At 46.8% G+C, this 18285-nt stretch overlaps 1 protein-coding gene and 1 long non-coding RNA gene across 2 annotated transcripts in view; one reads left to right on the forward strand and one right to left on the reverse strand.

Annotated features, from left to right (window-relative positions):
* Positions 1 to 4454: 4454 nt before the first annotated feature.
* Positions 4455 to 17490, forward strand: LOC142764683 (uncharacterized). The gene is made up of 3 exons (XR_012883838.1): positions 4455 to 4502; positions 6789 to 6868; positions 17366 to 17490. It is a non-coding gene; the product is annotated as an uncharacterized LOC142764683 (long non-coding RNA).
* wg (Wnt family member 1 wingless) overlaps positions 7828 to 18285 on the reverse strand; it is a 34037-nt gene continuing 23579 nt past the window's right edge. The window contains exons 2-3 of the mRNA XM_075865220.1: positions 17339 to 17607; positions 7828 to 9407 (exon numbers count right to left, since the gene is read on the reverse strand). Of these exons, the coding sequence (XP_075721335.1) occupies positions 8898 to 9407; positions 17339 to 17607 (779 nt within the window). The 3' untranslated portion in view covers positions 7828 to 8897. The remainder of the gene's footprint in view (positions 9408 to 17338; positions 17608 to 18285) is intronic.

Consider the following 18285-nt stretch of genomic DNA (forward strand, 5'->3'; position numbering starts at 1 on the left):
CTTCTATTATGGTAATTTTCTCTAAAATTTCATTATATATATATATATATATATATATATATATATATATATATATATATATATATATATATATATATATATATATATATATATATATACCACTTACTCAGCCACTATACCACTTACCACTTATACCACTTACCACTTATATATACCACTTACTATATATATATATATATATATATATATACCACGTACTTCGTACGTCATCTGCAATTCTAATTCTTCGCTTATACGTTTATACGTTTACCTTCAGCAACAACTAGCTTCCCAAATTTTCGTTGGTCTTCGCTGACTTGCGAAGCTGCGAGACTCGAAAGTTACCATGTATGCTCCCCGGCGGGGAGGATGATGTCCCGTGGGCCCAAGGTAGTGCCGCGTCTGGGTGCTCTCTGAATAGCAGTGCTTCCTTCTTATTGGGGCTCGGAGAAAGCCAATGAAATGCAGACAGAGGTTGGTGATGTCTTGGTATCGACGTCTGGTATCTATGGCAACGCAGGCTCATTTATGGAAACGCTGAGTTGTACGTAGCAGTCGATTTGCTGCCGACTCCTAGTGATATATACCTTGAATGTATGAAGATGTGACTGGCGCAATTAAATTTAAGTTAGACTGAATGCTTCTCTGTAAACCTTCAATCGCCTCGTTAACAACCGACTTCGTATTTGTCACTTTCTTTACGCTTTGGCTATAACATCACTTAACGTTTCACCGAAACGATCATGTTCAAAGTATAGAAATGATTCAGATTCAAAAACTTCGGCTCAAAGGAACATCCCCGCTTAATCTCACTTATGACAGCAAGGCTGATTTAGCTGGCCGTCCACTCAATGTTGTGCAGATATGGAGTAGTGATTGATACCCGTCTGCCTGGTGTCACTCACATTCAGAAAAAAAAAAACGTACTTCTAGAATAAAAATAATATAACATTAGCAATAATTTCCGATAGGCTACTGACGTTTATCACTGTAAACAAAAGCTGCGAATCATTGCAGTTCTAACGATATTACGCAAAATCTTCCTTTAAAGCCAATTCATGAAACATTTTGGCTAACGCCATCTGACAGACCTAAACGACGCGCGATATAAATTAATATGCTGCCTACGAAAGTAAGCGAGCGATCCATTTTAACAGTACACATATAAGGCAAGGACTTTGTAGAAAATAAAGGTTTTCGTTCGCCCTATGGAGCGCACATGACACGCACTCAATCTGAGCGAGAATACTCGTAGCGGTACTTACGGTGCACGGCGGGAGTTCGCACAGACGAAAGGTAAAGGCGAATGTGCGAGCCCCTCTTTCCCCTCCGCTATGTCTGCACAACACATTTGCTGAGCCGTCTCGCGTGATCCAAATGTGGAGCCGCACTCGTGTGCTGGCGCTTGTTCCTTTGAACAGCTTTGGGAACAACCCCACAAAACCAACAGATTACGAGAGATGCCTTCAGCAACTTCGACTGCCCGGTGTTCTTGAACGTCCACTGAGATGCCCCGATACACCTAGCATTTCTCATCCACCAAACGGCGACCATCGCTGCCGAAATCGAACCCGCGACTACTGAGCCATTCGCGCACATCCACACCATGAGCCATTCGTGTTTGGGTGTGTGAACGTATGTGCCTTGTGTTCGCGCTCGGAGTAATTTTGAGATGATTACTGGGTCAGCAGCCAAGCAGCATGAACTCATGGATGCACTAATTTGTCGCGGTGCGTGGGCTCGTCTCTCGCGCATGATTTCATAACAAAACTCATGGCCTCGTTTTTTCCGTCACTCATCACCACTGCGGTGACCGACTGCTCGCCTGAAAGTCGCGGGATCGAATCCCGATCGTGCCGGCTGCATTTTAGATGAAGGCGAAAACGCTTGAAGCATATTCGCATATATTTATGTGCAATTCCGGGTGGTATATAATTTTCTTGAGGCCTTCACTGCAGCGTCCTTAATAATCAAATTATGGTTGCGGGACGTTAAACGTAAACAATAATTGGTTCTTTTCATCGTAAAGCTAGAGAAAACGCAGTCACTCGCATATGTGGCGAGTAGAAAGATGTCTTCAAGTTAGTTCACTGCGCCGCGAGAATTTTGTGTGTGTAGAATTATGAAATAAAAAAAAACAATATCGGTATGCCTCTCATAGCAACAGAAAGTTAAGCCTATATAGTTGGTGAGGATTTATCTTTAAAGAAATTGCAGTGCTTTGCGAATGCTGTGGAGACGGCGAAGCCGATATAGCCCGTCCTTGATCAGGCTATATCGTGCTTCTTTTCAAGTTTTCCAGTTGATTGGCGCTAAGCTTCGGTCTTTCTTGCGCGAACTACTCGGCGACGACATGCCCTCTCTTGCTCTCTTCGACGCTGACGGCGGGCGGCTTCTTCACCGGGAGAACGAGTGATGTTCACTATCTGAACACTGCGCTTCGCCGCCACCCCGTCGGGTAGCGCTGCTCAAAGGTTCGCCCGCTCTCCGTCGCCTGCCGCAGCAAACCTTCGCCTCTCTCAGAGCGGCGCAGCTTTCCATTTCTTACTATCTCCCGCCAAAATATGAGGTCACGTGATCAGCTCTACGCCGAACCCGAACATGAATGCCTCGACTAAAACAGCTTCTGTCTGAAAAAAAAAAAAGTGAGATGTGCGAGCGTGCTTGCAAGAGAAGAGAGAGGGACAACTCGGCAGGCTCGTTCACAGCTGCACGTGCCAGTCACCTAACCAAGTCAGTCGCAAAGACGGTCGCAAATTGCCGTGGTTGCAAAGCGACGGCTTTGGATCAGTTCCTCGCTGCTCTATTCTTCAGCCGCGCAGCTGTAGTCGCAAGCCACTGAACCTTTCAGATGCTTGGGAACAGGACGTGAGGGTCACTTTGCGGGCCAATATCAATGCGAGCATGATGCGAGTTCTCAGAGGCGATGGGTCGAACGCAGGCGTACACGGCGGACGAGTCGCTTCCGAGTTGCTTCCGAGTCGCCAGTCGAACGTGGTCACGCGACCATTGCTAGTCGTGAGTTGCCGCGGTGATGTAACGGTGCTCGGCTGCTGACCCGAAGGTCGCGGGTTCGACCTCGCATTTCGTTCGAGGGGAAATGCTGGAGGCCCGTGCACTTCGAAGCACCTCGGGTAATTTTCGGAGCTCTCCACTGTACGGTCATAATCTGGCACGATCATAATCATAAGCTGTCAAAGGGACTCTTGAGAAGCGCAAACTTTGGGGGCGAAGGAATGCGGCACACAAGGCTGGAAAAGCGCTCACGGAGCATCGAGTGCGCTTGACAATGACTCGGCTGTTTATTCGCTTCCTTTAACATGTGGCAGCAGATATGTGGGACAGACCGGGCGCGTCTCAGGGAGGACGCGTGTACAATGTCAAGGTCACGTGACGCACTGCCGAAGCTGTAGTTGTACATCATGATTGCAAAAACATGTGAAGTACTTTCACTTCTGCCAACCAAAAAAATGTGAGGAATGGTTGAAGCAGCTGAGTTGGCCAAGGATGGTAGCCAGTGCATTAGCGTGCATTCCATTGCAGCGTCAAAAAAAAAAAAAAAAGAATTTCAATTTTAGGTGTACCGCCTTATAGTGCCTTGTGATTTCATACCTTTCATGTTTATGCCCCGCCGCGGTGGTCTAGTGGCTAAGGTACTCGGCCGCTGATCCGCAGGTCGCAGGATCGAATCCCGGCTGCGGCGGCTGCATTTTCGATGGAGGTGAAAATTCTGTAGGCCCGTGTGCTCAGATTTGGGTGCACGTTAAAGAACTCCAGGTGGTCGAAATTTCCGGAGCCCTCCACTACGGCGTCTCTCATAATCACATGGTGGTTCTGGGACGTTAAATCGCACATATCAATCAACTTTCGTGTTTATATATTTTTACGTAACTGTTGATGAGCTTTTCACTTTGGGGAGTCGTTGTTTTGTATAAATGTGAAGTCGCGCGGTTATTATTTCTCGATAAAAATTTAGTCACAGTTTAGCGTCTCTCTCGTCATTGAAGTTCGCGCTAATGGAGTGCCCTAACATAGTAAAACGATGAATTTATCTAGATTGAAAATGTGTTCTCTGAGAACTGTAATGTTGTTAATATTATCAGCATCAGTTCATTATTAGAGGGACATATCAAGGTCAAAGTACTATATTTGTTTCGCGCCGACACCTGCGTATGTGACATCACTAATTTCAAAGCGGGGGATGTCACGAAATTGGCTCAGATCCCGAAACTTGTTATTTTGAGGCTCTGGCTCTATCAGCAGACATTGTGTTTCATTTGTACCTAAGACGAGCTTAGTGAACAGTGTCAAAATTTATGACGTCCAAAAATTTGGCGTCGCCACCCACATTTTCTTTTTGCGTGTTTTCTCGCTTACCAAGTGTCTTCTCGCGGTGAGCGATTGTGTAAGGGTACTTTACTAATAAAAGAAAATTTGTTTTTGTTTTCTCTTTAGATGTCCTTTTAACGCCAACTGAGAGGTCCACTGTGTCGGAAGAAAAGGTACGCCACAAAACTTGTCTGCGCATGCTCAGATACGCTAGCACCATCTATCGGCGGGGCACATGCGCAGGTATACGTGCGAACCAACTGTTCGACCATTTCATTCCTTCTTTATACGCTAGGCAATCTGTGGCTGTCTCATCCTGTGCCACTTTCAGGGGATATATCCGGCGTTTGTGTTGGCTGACTATCACTTGTTGCATCAATGTCACCACACCTCATAGTTCCTCCCGTGGTGTATTAATTCGTCCGTTGCCCTCTTTACTTTTTGCAAGCATATCTGCTTTCAATATCAGTTATTTGTACATCAAACGGTGGAATAAAAAGCAATTGTAACGAACAGTTCTAGCATAATTTATTTTCAAAGCAGGTGCCGTAAAGGAAAAGAAGCAAACAAACATGAGACAAGTTTTACTATACAGAAGACCGACAGCGATTTATCAAACAGCTACAATTTCTTATCCGGTTTTTTAAGAAGAACGAGCAGCAAAGCGTGCAGTCTAAAAAATAGATAAGCACTGATGTCTACGTCACCGTATCACGCATAAACGTCAATAAGGCTCGAAGTTGTTTAGATGTGAGGAACATTGTGCACGCATAATTATATCATAGTGCGCATGTAATTCGCATAAAAAAGTGCGTGAAGACAGGTAGAGGCGCCTTGTCTGCCCGAAGGAACATTCAGCCAAAAGTTTAAAATAGGAACAATCAACGAGCGAACGGTAAAAGGCGATACAATCATGTCACTGATGGCACGTTTTGGGTTCGCGACACAATTCACAAAACAAGAATAAGTTAGGCGAGATGGGGATCAAGTGGTATCCTTGATCTACAGCAGATGGGTTGATGAAGTGAAACGTGACGTACATGCTTCTCAACATACGAGGCATGCGTAGTAGCTTTGGTTTGTTGAATCTGGCATGAAGTGGTCTGTACGAAGTTGCCATCAATGTGTCGCGTGACCCAAACTTAAGCAGTTCTCATTGTACAATGTGTTAAGAGACACTAAAGAACAATGACCTGGTTTATATTGGCAAAATGCACTCTGAGAACTATAATACCATATTTTCACAATCACAAGTTCATTATTAACGGAGAAGATCAAGGTTGAAGTTTCATTTTTAAATTTGACGCCAAGATCTCCGCGAGTGACTTCCGACGTTTCAGAATGGATACTTTGTATATTTCGTATTATTGTGACGTTGGAGTGATGAAATTTTTCGAAATTTCATGTGCTAGGTCATTGGCACTCGCAAATAACAATGCATTTCATTTTTTATTGATCAGAAACTACTTGGGATCCAGCCTTCAAAATTTATGACGTCACTGTGTTTAGTGCGGCAGTCTCGAAGTGGCGTCTCCACTTTCTTTTCATGCGTTTTATCGCTTACCAAGCGTTTTCAGGATTGTGAAATTATACTTTACTAATACGCGAAAAGTGTTTTGCTCTTTAATGTCCCTACAATATTCTCCAAACAGCTTTCTTGGATTACTCAGCAGTGCTTATTTTCATACAATAAAACTAATATTTCAATACAAATAAATGTTCTACTCCACGTAACAACAGTGTCAAAAAATTTGCATAGCAAATTTCCTCAAATTATGTATCTACTGCAAGGTTTCTAAAAAAAATATTGCATGTACATTTATGGCATATACCTGATGCCACAATATATGACGTCGTTTGTTTCATTCAGTACGCAGTTTATACTTTGTTCACGCATTACTTGAGCGTGATGTCGTTGTGAGCATGATCGTCACAACTATGACCTTACACTTCAGGCACTCGTGATTTGTCACAGAAAGTCCGAAAGGCCATAGATCACTCCTGCACGAAGAAACTGAACATTTTCGCCAATGAGGCCAACGGTGCTTGATTCCAGGGCATTTGAAGAGTGTATAATGAAAAGGGAGTCGTATGCCTTTTATTTTTCTCGGGAGGCAGGCACTCGGTCGTGTATTGCATGCTGCTAAAGAGAGAGAACGATAAATGAAAACGACTACCAATGAATCGGAAGAACATTTACAAGACACAGTTGAATGACCATACTGAATATGTACATAGTATAATCTTAATATTAATAATCAAAATAAATTAACTCGCATGCATCCGAGTAATGATATACTGCACTGCGTTGAATGGGTCTATCGAACTGCGCCAGTCAGTTCGCGTCCACTTATACGTGTACTCGAAGCATTCCTCACATTGTGCGATGGCTGCGGGTTATTACGAACAGGGAATAGCAACAAGTCATCGAACACGAAGACGATTTGATTCTATTGCAGCGCGAACACTGGGCTCAGCGAGCAGCGATGCTTTCGGACTTCACCGCTGAGCTAGGAAGTCCACTTCTCGGCAAGCACAGGTGAGTTCGCAACATTTGCTCGCAACAAAACATGTCGCCAGCCGCTACGTCAATCATCTACCCTCTTTGTGTGCTACTCGGTCATCTTCACTTTTATTTTTTATGCTACATTCGACTGGTCGTTTGGGAGAGCTCCGATTGCGTTTGAAAGGGTTGATTTTGACAGATTCAAAGCTCTTTGACGAGAGCAAAGAAGTGTGCAAAATATTTGTATTCTCCCTGATCATGCTTTTATGCGATAATGTTACGGTAGCAACATTTAGTTGTTATTTTACGTAACGTCTTAGCGCATGTAGCAATGCAGCTTTAATCTGCATGTGTAGATCGTCATTTCCCAACGTCGCCAAACATATGTCTATGAACAAGGGGAGGGAGAATGATTAGCACAGGCCCATATAAGGTGTCATGGTGTAGCATGGAAATCGCTATATATCCGCGCATGCTGCTAAAGTCTGTCTACAAGTATCTGCTCAATCCTGAGATCTGGTCTATATTGGCGGAAATGGGCTCTCGAAAACGAATCGGGATATGTATTTCAATTTGTGGATCGAAAAAAAAAATGTTATGACGCAAGCTAAGGAGTTGATGAAAAATAGGAGTATTTAAAACATTTTAATGCTACAATGTACATCTAAAAAAGGATTCATTTTAGTCTCTTGAACGATAAAGAATTTTTATGGGACACAAATTACTTTTTTGATTGTTCTTTGTTTCTTTTTGCGTAAAGATTGCGATGTATGTAGGATTGACATTACGTGAAGAAATTCAATCTTGTACATTCTGCACAAAAGAAATGCCAAATGTTATTCGCATGCACTTTGCTCTCTGAATATATGAAGAAATGCCAAGTGTCACCACTTGGCATTTCAATGATATATATATATATATATATATATATATATATATATATATATATATATATATATATATATATATATATATATATATATATATATATATATATGTGTGTGTGTGTGTGTGTGTGTGTGTGTGTTTGTATATGTGTGTGTGTGTTACGGAGCTCTTTATGCATAAACATTGTTTGATATTGGCCGGCTAATAATGCTTCCGATATGCAGATTGGCTAGCATCTACTCTAAAAAGGAATTCTATCTTAAGGGCTTTTTTTTATGCGTATGCGGCGACGCTGTTTGTTTCAACAAAACTCATCCGGACTTGTTGAATGAAAAAAAAAAAAACATCGGTCACGACGCGCGCCTTCTGAGCATGCCAAGTGGTGGCGTGCTCCCAAATAAGTTACGCCTTTCCGCAAAATTGGGTCCTCCTATATAAATATGCTGGTAATAAACAGATGGCACATCATTCCCCCATGCTTCACAATTTGTAACACAAGTGCACGGCAAGCGAAGGGGAAGAAGAAGAAAGCAGTTTTCAATCTTCCTGGGAAGCACCCCCTTCACAATTTACCCCACTTGGTCCATTATAAACACAAACTGTCACCAATTCCTTGTCACACGATGTGCATCGGCACATGCCACAACAGCTCACCGGCCAGGTCTGTCGACAACAATCGCGCGCATGGACGAAAACAGTCTTGGTAACATAAAGCTTGTAAACGAAGGTGCACGCCAAGAAGCGGCTTTCCACTTTCAAGCTGTTCCACCAGGACAGGCGATGGAGATCCACAAGTTCAGAACACGTCACCGTCACATGGAGTCGTATCTGGAGGTCGCGGTGACAAGGAGACCAGAAGAGCAAGGCGACAAGCGCATGCGCCTATTCCACAACGGGCCGTCTAGGCGCAGCCTTTGAACTCAATCAAGGAGCCCCTTCATGCGCCCACCAGTCCACACCAGAGAGAACTTTACAACATCTGTACTGACCCAGCTTCGGTCATCCACCATAATTACATGAGCTAGTTAAGCCACGCGTCAAATGCGTCTGATGGGTCTTAGCTAGCATGCGCGCAGCTAACAAGTGGCATGGACGTGTGTAGTAACTTTCATGTAAAGCACTCTGAAGACTCGGCAGGCCATCGTCCTCCCGTGTCTGGCATTGGCGGGTCGTTTCACAGGCACGTATGGACGGTGCGGCGAACCTTGCACACCTTGCACTTGACCTGACAGCACCAATGGAACGTGCAGGCGCAGCGCTCCAAGTCCTCGCGGACCTCGGTCCGGTGACCGCGGCCGCAGCACATGAGCTCGCAGCCGTCCACGCCGGCCGACGACTCGTTGCAGTGACGGCCCCGCGTGCCGTGCACGCCGAGCCGAGCGTTGGGCACGCAGAAGTCGGGCGAGTTCTCGAAATACACAAGGTCCTTGCGCGACGGCGGCCTGTGGTCCGGGTAGAAGGGCTTCAAGTGGAACGAGCGCGGCTGCCCCTTGCGCCGGCGGCCCCGGAAGCCCCGGATGTTGCCCTGGTTGCTGAGCAGCACCCGCGATGCGCCGTCGAAGCGTTCCTTCAGCTGGTTGCCCACGTCACGGAACAACGGAAGCCGCATCCAGCAGGTCTTCACCGTGCAGCTGCCGGACATGCCGTGACACTTGCACTCGCGCCGCGTCTCGGTCGTCACCTGCTGTAAAGCGAGGAAACAGATCGACAGTCAGGAAAATGTTGAGGGAATAAACGACATTGCATCGTATGCAGTCCCACGCAGGCAGCGCATTGACGTATTCGTGGAGGGCAGCAACTAACCATTGTGTTTAAGCCAGGTTGAAGACGTGGCCCTGGTAAGGCTCAGAAGGACCTCGCCACCACGCATACGTCTAAACAAAAGCTGAATAGGCCGTATGTTTGTGAACTTTAATGTACAGAAAACATATGAGACTGAGCGGTGCACCTCTACTAATCTTGAAGGCAATGTCTCACGGACAAGGCCGACATGTGAGTTTGCCACTGTTGAAGACATTGCAGTTTCGGTTTCTTTTTTTTCCTTATTTTGTGAACCATTCGTACTTCATCTGTTATTAGATACAGCATTCAATTATGATAATCTGCACTCGCTTTTAAAGATATATGCCATTGCGTCATTTATCAGGCACTTTTTCATAGCATTCATGGTGTCATTGGGTTCATTAACTTCCCAGCATGTTCACAAAGTGCTTGCCGATCGGAAAATGCAGTTACTACATCAAGTAAACGCATTGCATCATTACCATCCGAAAGATAACTTTTTAAACCCATGTGTGGGACAGGTTACACCACAATAGGATAAATAGTTAAACAAGTTATATTGAATGAATCAGGCAATGAATGAGGGAAGCTCGTTTATTTGTCTCGTTCGCTTTTATAAATGGAAGTGAACCAGGAATTTCGTAATCATGTAGCCACAAAGCGGTAAATACACTGGCCCATGCATGAAAAAGCTCGTGTCTTTTTTTCCTAATACCTCTTTTTGGGGGGAGGGGGGGCGAGAGAAGATCTGCTCCACGCTCCACCATGGCCTTCATCGAACACCCGATTCACCTCCTCCGTATACAGAGCAGTCAGGTGAAGTGCCCACCTTGTACAGTTCCTCAAAACTAGCTTCGACATGCTCGGAATGCCAAACCGGCAGCGCCCATATGCTCTCATTGCGATAAGGTAAAAGCGATGATGTTCGCTGCAGGCGGCCAGACTTGTCTTATTCATCGGACATAGCACACCACAACGCGTCCAGACTACGAACGGTCAAGAAGGGCCATTCTGAAAGTGCGTTACGACGCAATGTATACCTGACGCAAGCTGTGGCACAGAAAAAGGGAGAAAAGAAAAAGCGGATAGGCGTCGTGTGCATCCGTTTCTCGTGCATCGCATCAATCACGACAGGGGAAGGAGGGCGCCCTGACGGCCAGTGTTTCGCCACTATCAGTCATACAGCCGGCCATTAACGAAGTTCGGGTCGCGAGGTGACGCTTCCTCGATAAAAGAAAACGCGAATGGGACAAACGCTGACACCGGCTCGACACAACCGAAGAGCTGTTTTGTCAAGTTAGCCCTGTAAGGGGGTCTCCGGAGACCCATAAGGTCCCCCACGAAGAGCGTGACTCCGCCACTTAGTTATCTCACAGTCCAAGCGGCCTTCCTCTCGTTCGCTCCTCGCATTCCAAGGTGAACGAAAATGAGAGAAGGAAAACAATTAATGGACACAGAAGGAAGAACCAAGAAAGTCGGCGACAACACGTCGCAGCAGAAGAAGACGCATTACTCCCACCCACACAACCACTTACGCAACGCTTGTCATCGACTACAAGATGACCGCAGAGGGGTACAGCAGGATGGAGGGATGCAGCTACAAGTTCTCTGTACAAGGAAAGGTCAGTGACAGCTCCTCCCAGGAATGAAAGATAAAAGAAAGAGCAAAGGTGACGGCAAAGACAAGACAAAAAGAAAATGGAACGTCTGCGTATGGCATTCCTTTCGCTTGCAACCCCCCCCCCCCCCTCTCTCCCCGAAATCACCCGCGTTCCCTTCGCATCTTGTGCCCTCCACCCCGATGCGTTCCTTGCGAGTCTTACCGTCCATCGCGAAAGCTGAGAAAGGTGACCTCCTCTACCTCAAACGGATCTCAGTGATGGCGCCTAGGCCCACATGCGCGCACCAAAATACAGCACCGCGAACTCAATACTGCCGAGTCCAACAGCCACGTCTCAGCGTTCCCTTCACCTACAGTTTATTTCGTGTGGTCTGCACTGTCTCTTTTCTTCCTCACCCACATTGCGGCCAGCCACCGTGTCGATAGAGTCTCTTCAATTTAGCGACTCCGTGTCGTGCGAGGGAGAGTAGCAACCTGGCGAACGACGACGAAGGACCAAACCTGGGGAGTCAGCAAAACAAGACCGAGTGTTTCTCCCCGCTGCTACCTCATACAGGAAAAAAAAAAGTTAGAAAGAGCGCTGTCAGGTGCGTGTAGGAGAACCAGAAAGACGAAATATTAAAGACCGCGAAAAGTCCTGAGTGAAGAGGAAAGAAGAAAGGGGAAGAGAGTCCAAAGACGGGCCTCGATGCGAGTGGGCAAGAGCCACCCGGGAGCAGGATTTCGGTGACACATTGAGTTATGGCCGCCGCTGGGCCCCGGCGGTCGGCAAGTCCACGGGGGGTTCGCCAGTCCGCGCTTTTCGACGGGGTCCTCGCTTCCGAAACCCAATCCGCGATTCTTCATGGCCTCGTGGCGCGAGAGGGGGGCGCCTAAAGAGCCCCCATTTGGAGTCACCCTGCCGCGCCGCCGCAAGACGTGCGCTGTGTTATACTGCCCTGGCCCGTTCACCGTCGAGTGTGAAGGCGGCATAGAAACCTGTTCACTGGTTGCGCATCAACGCGGTCGTTGCGCACGGCGGACGCTGTCGCCGACGCGGCGGCCAGAGCTGTGTCAATGGCAAGCGCGCAGCCCAGCAGTGGCGTAGCCAGGGTGAAGGAAAGGGGGGGGGGGGTTCAAACCCCCCACCAAAATTTTTCGTGCGACCCCCCCCCCCCTCCCCTTCGCCCGGCCATGTACCCACCGCTCTTTTTTTCTTCGTGACTTCGCGCTGACACGATTTAGAAACTAAGCGGTGCTACTATCACAATATCGTTCTTGGGCACTTTTAGAGTGAATAATGTCTGCATACGGAAAAGCGTGTCGTGGTGTTCGTCAAGGCTTTGATACTCCGAGATTTTGGGTAGGATTCACGGTCGCGAGCGTTTTAAGTTGGCTCGGCGACGGGATTAATGCTGCAGCGGGATTAATTAATGCTTGCCTTAGCTTTGCCCTAACTGCCTTAACTGAACTTGCCTTAACTGACATGTGTGCTAAAAAGGCACACATGTCTTGCTCCTTCCTGATCTTTAAATACACCAGCAGCCAGGAAAAGATTTCTTGCCAGTGAGGTTGGAACTTCAGTTTCCGCTGAATAACTGAGGAAACGCTGTAGTTAGCGCCTGGTTTCCATGTCATTAGCAAACGTCGTCTATAGTCTCGTCTTGTTGCAAATCCTGGCGTCTTGGCCCATTAAACACGCAAAGAACAATGCCGTTGTCGGGAATCATGGCTTCCGTGCATGCATAATCTCCGATCGGTTTTCAGGAGTTCTTTCGGCACCTGAGTCGTATTCAGGCAGCGCAGAACTACAGCTGGGAACTGTTTCTTTGGTTCCTGTAGCTTTTTTGCCAGTTGTCGAGTCGGCACTGGGAGAAGCGTTGCCTTTCGTGAAATAATCATTAAACGTTAACTTACGGCATTTTGGCGGTGTCATCGAGTCTCATAAAAAGACGCAGACTGACACAGAGCACGAACTACCTAGCAATACGTGTAGGTGGTGCATTTTAAAGGGGTGACTTCGCATTTATAGGAAGCAACGTGCTCAGCAAAGTTCAGGCAGTGACACTGAATGCGAGGAACGAGAACTTCACCGATTATACATGTCGGTTGATAAAGTTCTGCCTCGACTACTAGCGCTTGTTTCTCCCCTGGTGGAAATATTCGTGGGTATACATTTTCCCCGCTTCCCTTCAGGGGCTGGTAAGGTCACCCTTGTCCAGTATATTACAGCAACGTGCTCAGCAAAGTTCAGGCAGTGACACTGAATGCGAGGAACGAGAGCTGTACCGATGATACATGTCGGTTGATAAAGTTCCGCCTCAAACACTAGCGCTCGTTTCTCCCCTGGCGGAAGTATTCGTGGCTATACATTTTCCCCGCTTCCCTTCAGGGGCTGGTAAGGTCACGCTCGTCCAGTATATTACTCTCTGCTCGAAACGTCTCGCGTTTGTGACTGCGCTCCTACGGAAGGCTGGTAGTTTCTTTTGCATTGGGATCCAATACCAGAAACGTGAATGAACGCGAAGGAATCAATGCTAGCATGTGAAATTCCCGTGACTCGCATCAGAACCGACAGGCACAGATGGTGCACAGTAGCCTAAGTAAACTCGTGCTGCATGCGCTGGCAGTTTTCGTCGGAGTTCACGCGTTCTCAGAAATTGAATATGGTGCACTGTGATCTGAACAAGACCTGAGTTCGTTCCTTCATCACTGGTAAACCGATCACTCGGAATTTGGTGTGGTGGGAAGCTGCTCTTGTTCACGCCACTGTAAGTGCTTCAAACACGAATGGGCGTACTGGTTAGAACAGTGTATACATATATGTATGCTGCGCGGTGAAATATTCTGTACAGTTCTGAATCTGATGACGGAAAGAAAAATGACGGCTGCAAGTTTGCAAACAATAGAAGACACCTTGCCGCAACACTATCGTTTTAGGAAGAAGAGCGACGAAAGCTATGAAAAAAAAAATCGAGAACATTACGCGTCTTTGCGCATATTTAAGTTCCCTATAGCGCATATACGCAACATAGATGCAGCAAACCAGCTATTTCTATATGAGTAGGCGTAGTCCGGTCCCAGCTGCATTTTCGATTGAGACCAAGTGAACATTTCTCAAGAACGACTACTTTGCCCTCGCTCATTGCGGAATAGAACCCCTCTACGATTCGAGTACTTCATTGCTATCAAAAGTCACAGTGCAACTGTAATGTCAACCAAGGTTGCGAGGAAGTCTGCCCAAAAGATAACGTGAGGGAAATCTTGTTGCCAACGTGCAGCATAACTTATGACAAAAAAAAATACTTATTGCGTATCGCAAGCATGCTTCAACGCGCGCATGCAGTACGGAAAATAAAAAAAAAGATGTTCACTAAAAGCTATAACTGTGACCAGGTCTGCTTGACATATGGAGCCTAACATTAAAAAAATCATTCCCATAGGCATGCAGTCACAAGCATCGTCAGTAAGAAATTCGCTCAGCATAATAAGCGAAACCAAAATGCAATTGTGGATGTACAAAAACATTCTGCGTGTCCCTCTCATTCCACTTTGTGAGCGGAGTCGTCCTTGACTTCTGAAACGCACCTCGACTCGACGAGGACGCCATCTATGCTTAACAGAGATTGACGATGTCTTCTCAGATCGGGCGGGTCGTCGCAATGATGCGTTTTCTAAGACTAGTTCATTCAATGGCGCCGTTGATTCAGAGGCCATTCAGAGGCCGTTGATTCAAATGGCCACTGTACCTGTCGTTTACTCCTTCCTTATGCGATTACTTCACAGTTACATACTCTCTTCGCAAGCATACGCATAAGGAAGGGGGGAATCTCATCACTTTCACATACATGTACACAATCTGCTCAAACTACCGCCGATAGTCACGTCAGAGAGGAAAGCTGATGCCGCCCCTGCAGCCCTGGCCTTCCTATGGACAGATGAACATTCGTTACGACCAAACTTGACTACAGTAGGAGTCACATTGACTGATAAAACACATTGGTCGACTTGTACTACTGGAAGCGCCTTGAACAGAGGCATGCCTGTGGGGTTAGAGATCAAGTCTGCATGTGTCGTGCCCTCCTTTTTGCACCAGTTGTGTGTGCCCTGTTTACCCACCACAGCGGAACCTATTAGCACATATCCGCACGTCGCCTAATTTCTGTTAACGGCATATCCCGTTTCACTTTACGTACATTCTTGCGTGCCTCTTGTTTTTAGATACCGTGCGGGCTCTCCTTAGGGCGGCCTTTGCCAATAAAAGTCAATTTCCCGTGCCACGAATCCGATTTAGTTGTTATGTTTTCTCGGACGTGCTTTAGCTATAGTGTTAGGCTTTCGGCTCCCACTTTCTCGGAATTACTAATTGCTCAATGTCTCCGAACGACCGACAAATGAAGGAAGCCCATTTCATTTGATCCGTCATCTACTCACCGGCCTTGTATAGCCGCTCTCCTAGTTGATTACCTGCTGACTAGCCGGTCAATGAACAGCCGATTTGTAGGCGCAAAGCTCGTTAGCATATGTGAGCAGCCTTCGCTTCAACCCGGCTTAATTGGTGAGTAGCACGTTGAACGGCATCGCAGTCATAGAGTTTCTCAAAATTAACTAGAGGGCACTCTGGCGCTGCGATCGTTCAGCGACCATGGGAATGATGGGTAGTACACACATTTGCCATGTACACACATGGGTAGTTTACACACGCCGCCCGCAAGTCTTCGTACTTGCGGGCGGCGAATCGTACTTGCGGCTTTGTTTATTACTGGTTACGGTTTTGTTTTGAAAGAAAGAACAAATTCTTTTGAACTTAGGGACTTGATTCGAAATAGTAAGCTTAAATGAATAAGGTTGTGAAGCGCAAACGGTGAACATTTGCTAATTTATGTTTTCGTGAAGAAAAAAAACAGCTCCAAGCCACACGAACACACACGAAGCCAGAAGCAGGCCAGAAGTTCGAAAATTAGACAAATGTGTGTACTACCCATCATTCCCATGCTCGTTGAAGCGCCGTGTGTTGCAACTCCCATTGACACTAGCGCCAGAGTTCTCTCTAGTAAGTATTGTGGGAAACTATGATCGCAGTGGTCGTGCACAACGGTTTTTCAGAGCCGCGCATGCGTAAGTAAGGTACCAGGTGCTCACATTGTGGACACCGCGACTCCCCATAAAAAATGGACAGATTAATCTTTATCACTAAACGAGAGCCTTTAATTTTTCATCAAACACAAAAATGGACCGTCGGCGTCCCTCGGCCTCAACGCGAGCGATGTAAAAGATCATCCCGTGATGACGTAAGCTTGACGTCACTAATAAACGATTTTTGGGACGTCACCTAATGACCTAAAAAATGGCATCGTCACTTTCAGAGATGGGCCGATCACAGAGGCAGTGCAGAAGCTGGTAAGGTGCAGAAAGCATGCAGTGCCTCCGAAACAGTGATCCGAGAGGGACGTGCAGTGCAGAGGCACACACGTGGTGGTTCCTTAGCTTCATACAAGTAACCCTCGCTTTTTGATGTTACGCGTTTATACCATGTACGACACAACGCATGGAAACATTACATTCGAGCGCAGCCTGATGACTATCTTTTCTGTAAGGCAAGCAAGCTGCAGAGAGAAGCAGCTTGCTAATGGAATGGGGAGTACAAATACTCAAGGTTACCACATCGTCCACATTGTATGTACATGCGCGGTGAAAAAAGAAAAACAGTTAGCGAGCAGACAGATAGATAATTGAAAGAACTGTAGTAATGTCCAATAGGTTGCGCTAGTGTCTGACAAGGTGAAATTATAGACGTAGCTCGAACACATAATTATTCGGAGATTAAGTGTACAAAAGCTTCACATTCATTCTCTTGTGCTTTACCTACAACATTACTAAATGAAACTATTTGAGGTGTATGCTGAATCAGAACTTTGCATGTTCCCTTTTAACAATATTTTAGACGCAAACAGCCTCGATTTTTTTTCCCTGTTGCGCAGCAGCAATGTTCGATCCGCTTGGAGGACATTGATTATGTTTTCGAGTGGACTGCCTCGGTGTTTTACTTTAGACGTGATGTGCAAACAGAGTGGAAGATCAGGAACAGAAGAAACATTTTTGTACTCCCGTTCTTTCTGCTTGCGCATCACGTCTCAATTGTGAACCAAGAAGTCTGCACGGAAGTTTGGCCTCGGCGATGTACTGTGGGCGTGCATGTAGAAGAAGGCGTGTTCCAAACTTTACCCACGTACCAGCCTGCCGGCTTCGTTGTTGTGCAGGTTGATGACGAAGCGCAGGTCCCTCCCCCTCTCGGCGGCGTCGACGAAGGCTCGCGCGAACTTGTAGCCGAAGTGCACGTTGTCCGAGCAGCCGCCCCACTGCCAGTCGAGCCCCGAGGGAGGACCCCGCTGCCGGTAGTCGCAGGTGCAGGTGTCGATGGCGCCCTCGCTGCACGCCCGAGACACGGCGTGCGCCACGCCCGCGCTCGTCACCGCGTACACGAACGCCGTCTCGCGGCAGCCTGCGAAAGCAGACGCACTGAAAACGCTGCGGCACCTACAAACACGGAGCACTGCACAGTAATCGACATGCTCGCCATGCTTACGCCGTGGGTCCGCCTAACTTCACTCAACGTTCACTTCATTGGCCTTGGTGTTGCTTTGAACCGTGCGTACAACCAAAGCGCCTGTGCATTGCTTCTTTTATATATGGATTGTTTTTTGCTTTGCATGAGTGTAAGAGGATATTGGTCTACTCAGGTCAAAGAGAGAGGGTGTGTGTGTGAGGGGGGTTCTGGCTACGCCCCGGCAAGATGATATAAATATGTGCACTTGAAATTCTGTAGGTAAATAAAAGAAATAAATGTCTTCCTGTGCCGTTTTCTTGGAGAATTTTCAGAACGCTGTGTTGAAAGTGCCAAACCAGTCCAGTCCAGTGCCAAACCAGCGAAAGTTTATATATATATTGACATGTCGCCTTAGAAGACGACATTAACGAAGTGCGCGCGGGGCACTGGCGCTGTGGCACGAGCGCGAGCCTGGCGTCGAACGCTGGCCAGGAGTGACTCCAACGCCTGGGCTACGCTTTTGAACTTGTTCACGTTTCCAGTCCTTTAATAAATCGTCTACAGTCACAAGCGGCTGTACAGACGTAACAGTTGGCGACGAGGAAGACTGGATCGACTCATCGGCACTCCACC

The sequence above is a fragment of the Rhipicephalus microplus genome, chromosome 1 (assembly GCF_043290135.1).
Source record: "Rhipicephalus microplus isolate Deutch F79 chromosome 1, USDA_Rmic, whole genome shotgun sequence".
Lineage (NCBI taxonomy): Eukaryota > Metazoa > Arthropoda > Arachnida > Ixodida > Ixodidae > Rhipicephalus > Rhipicephalus microplus.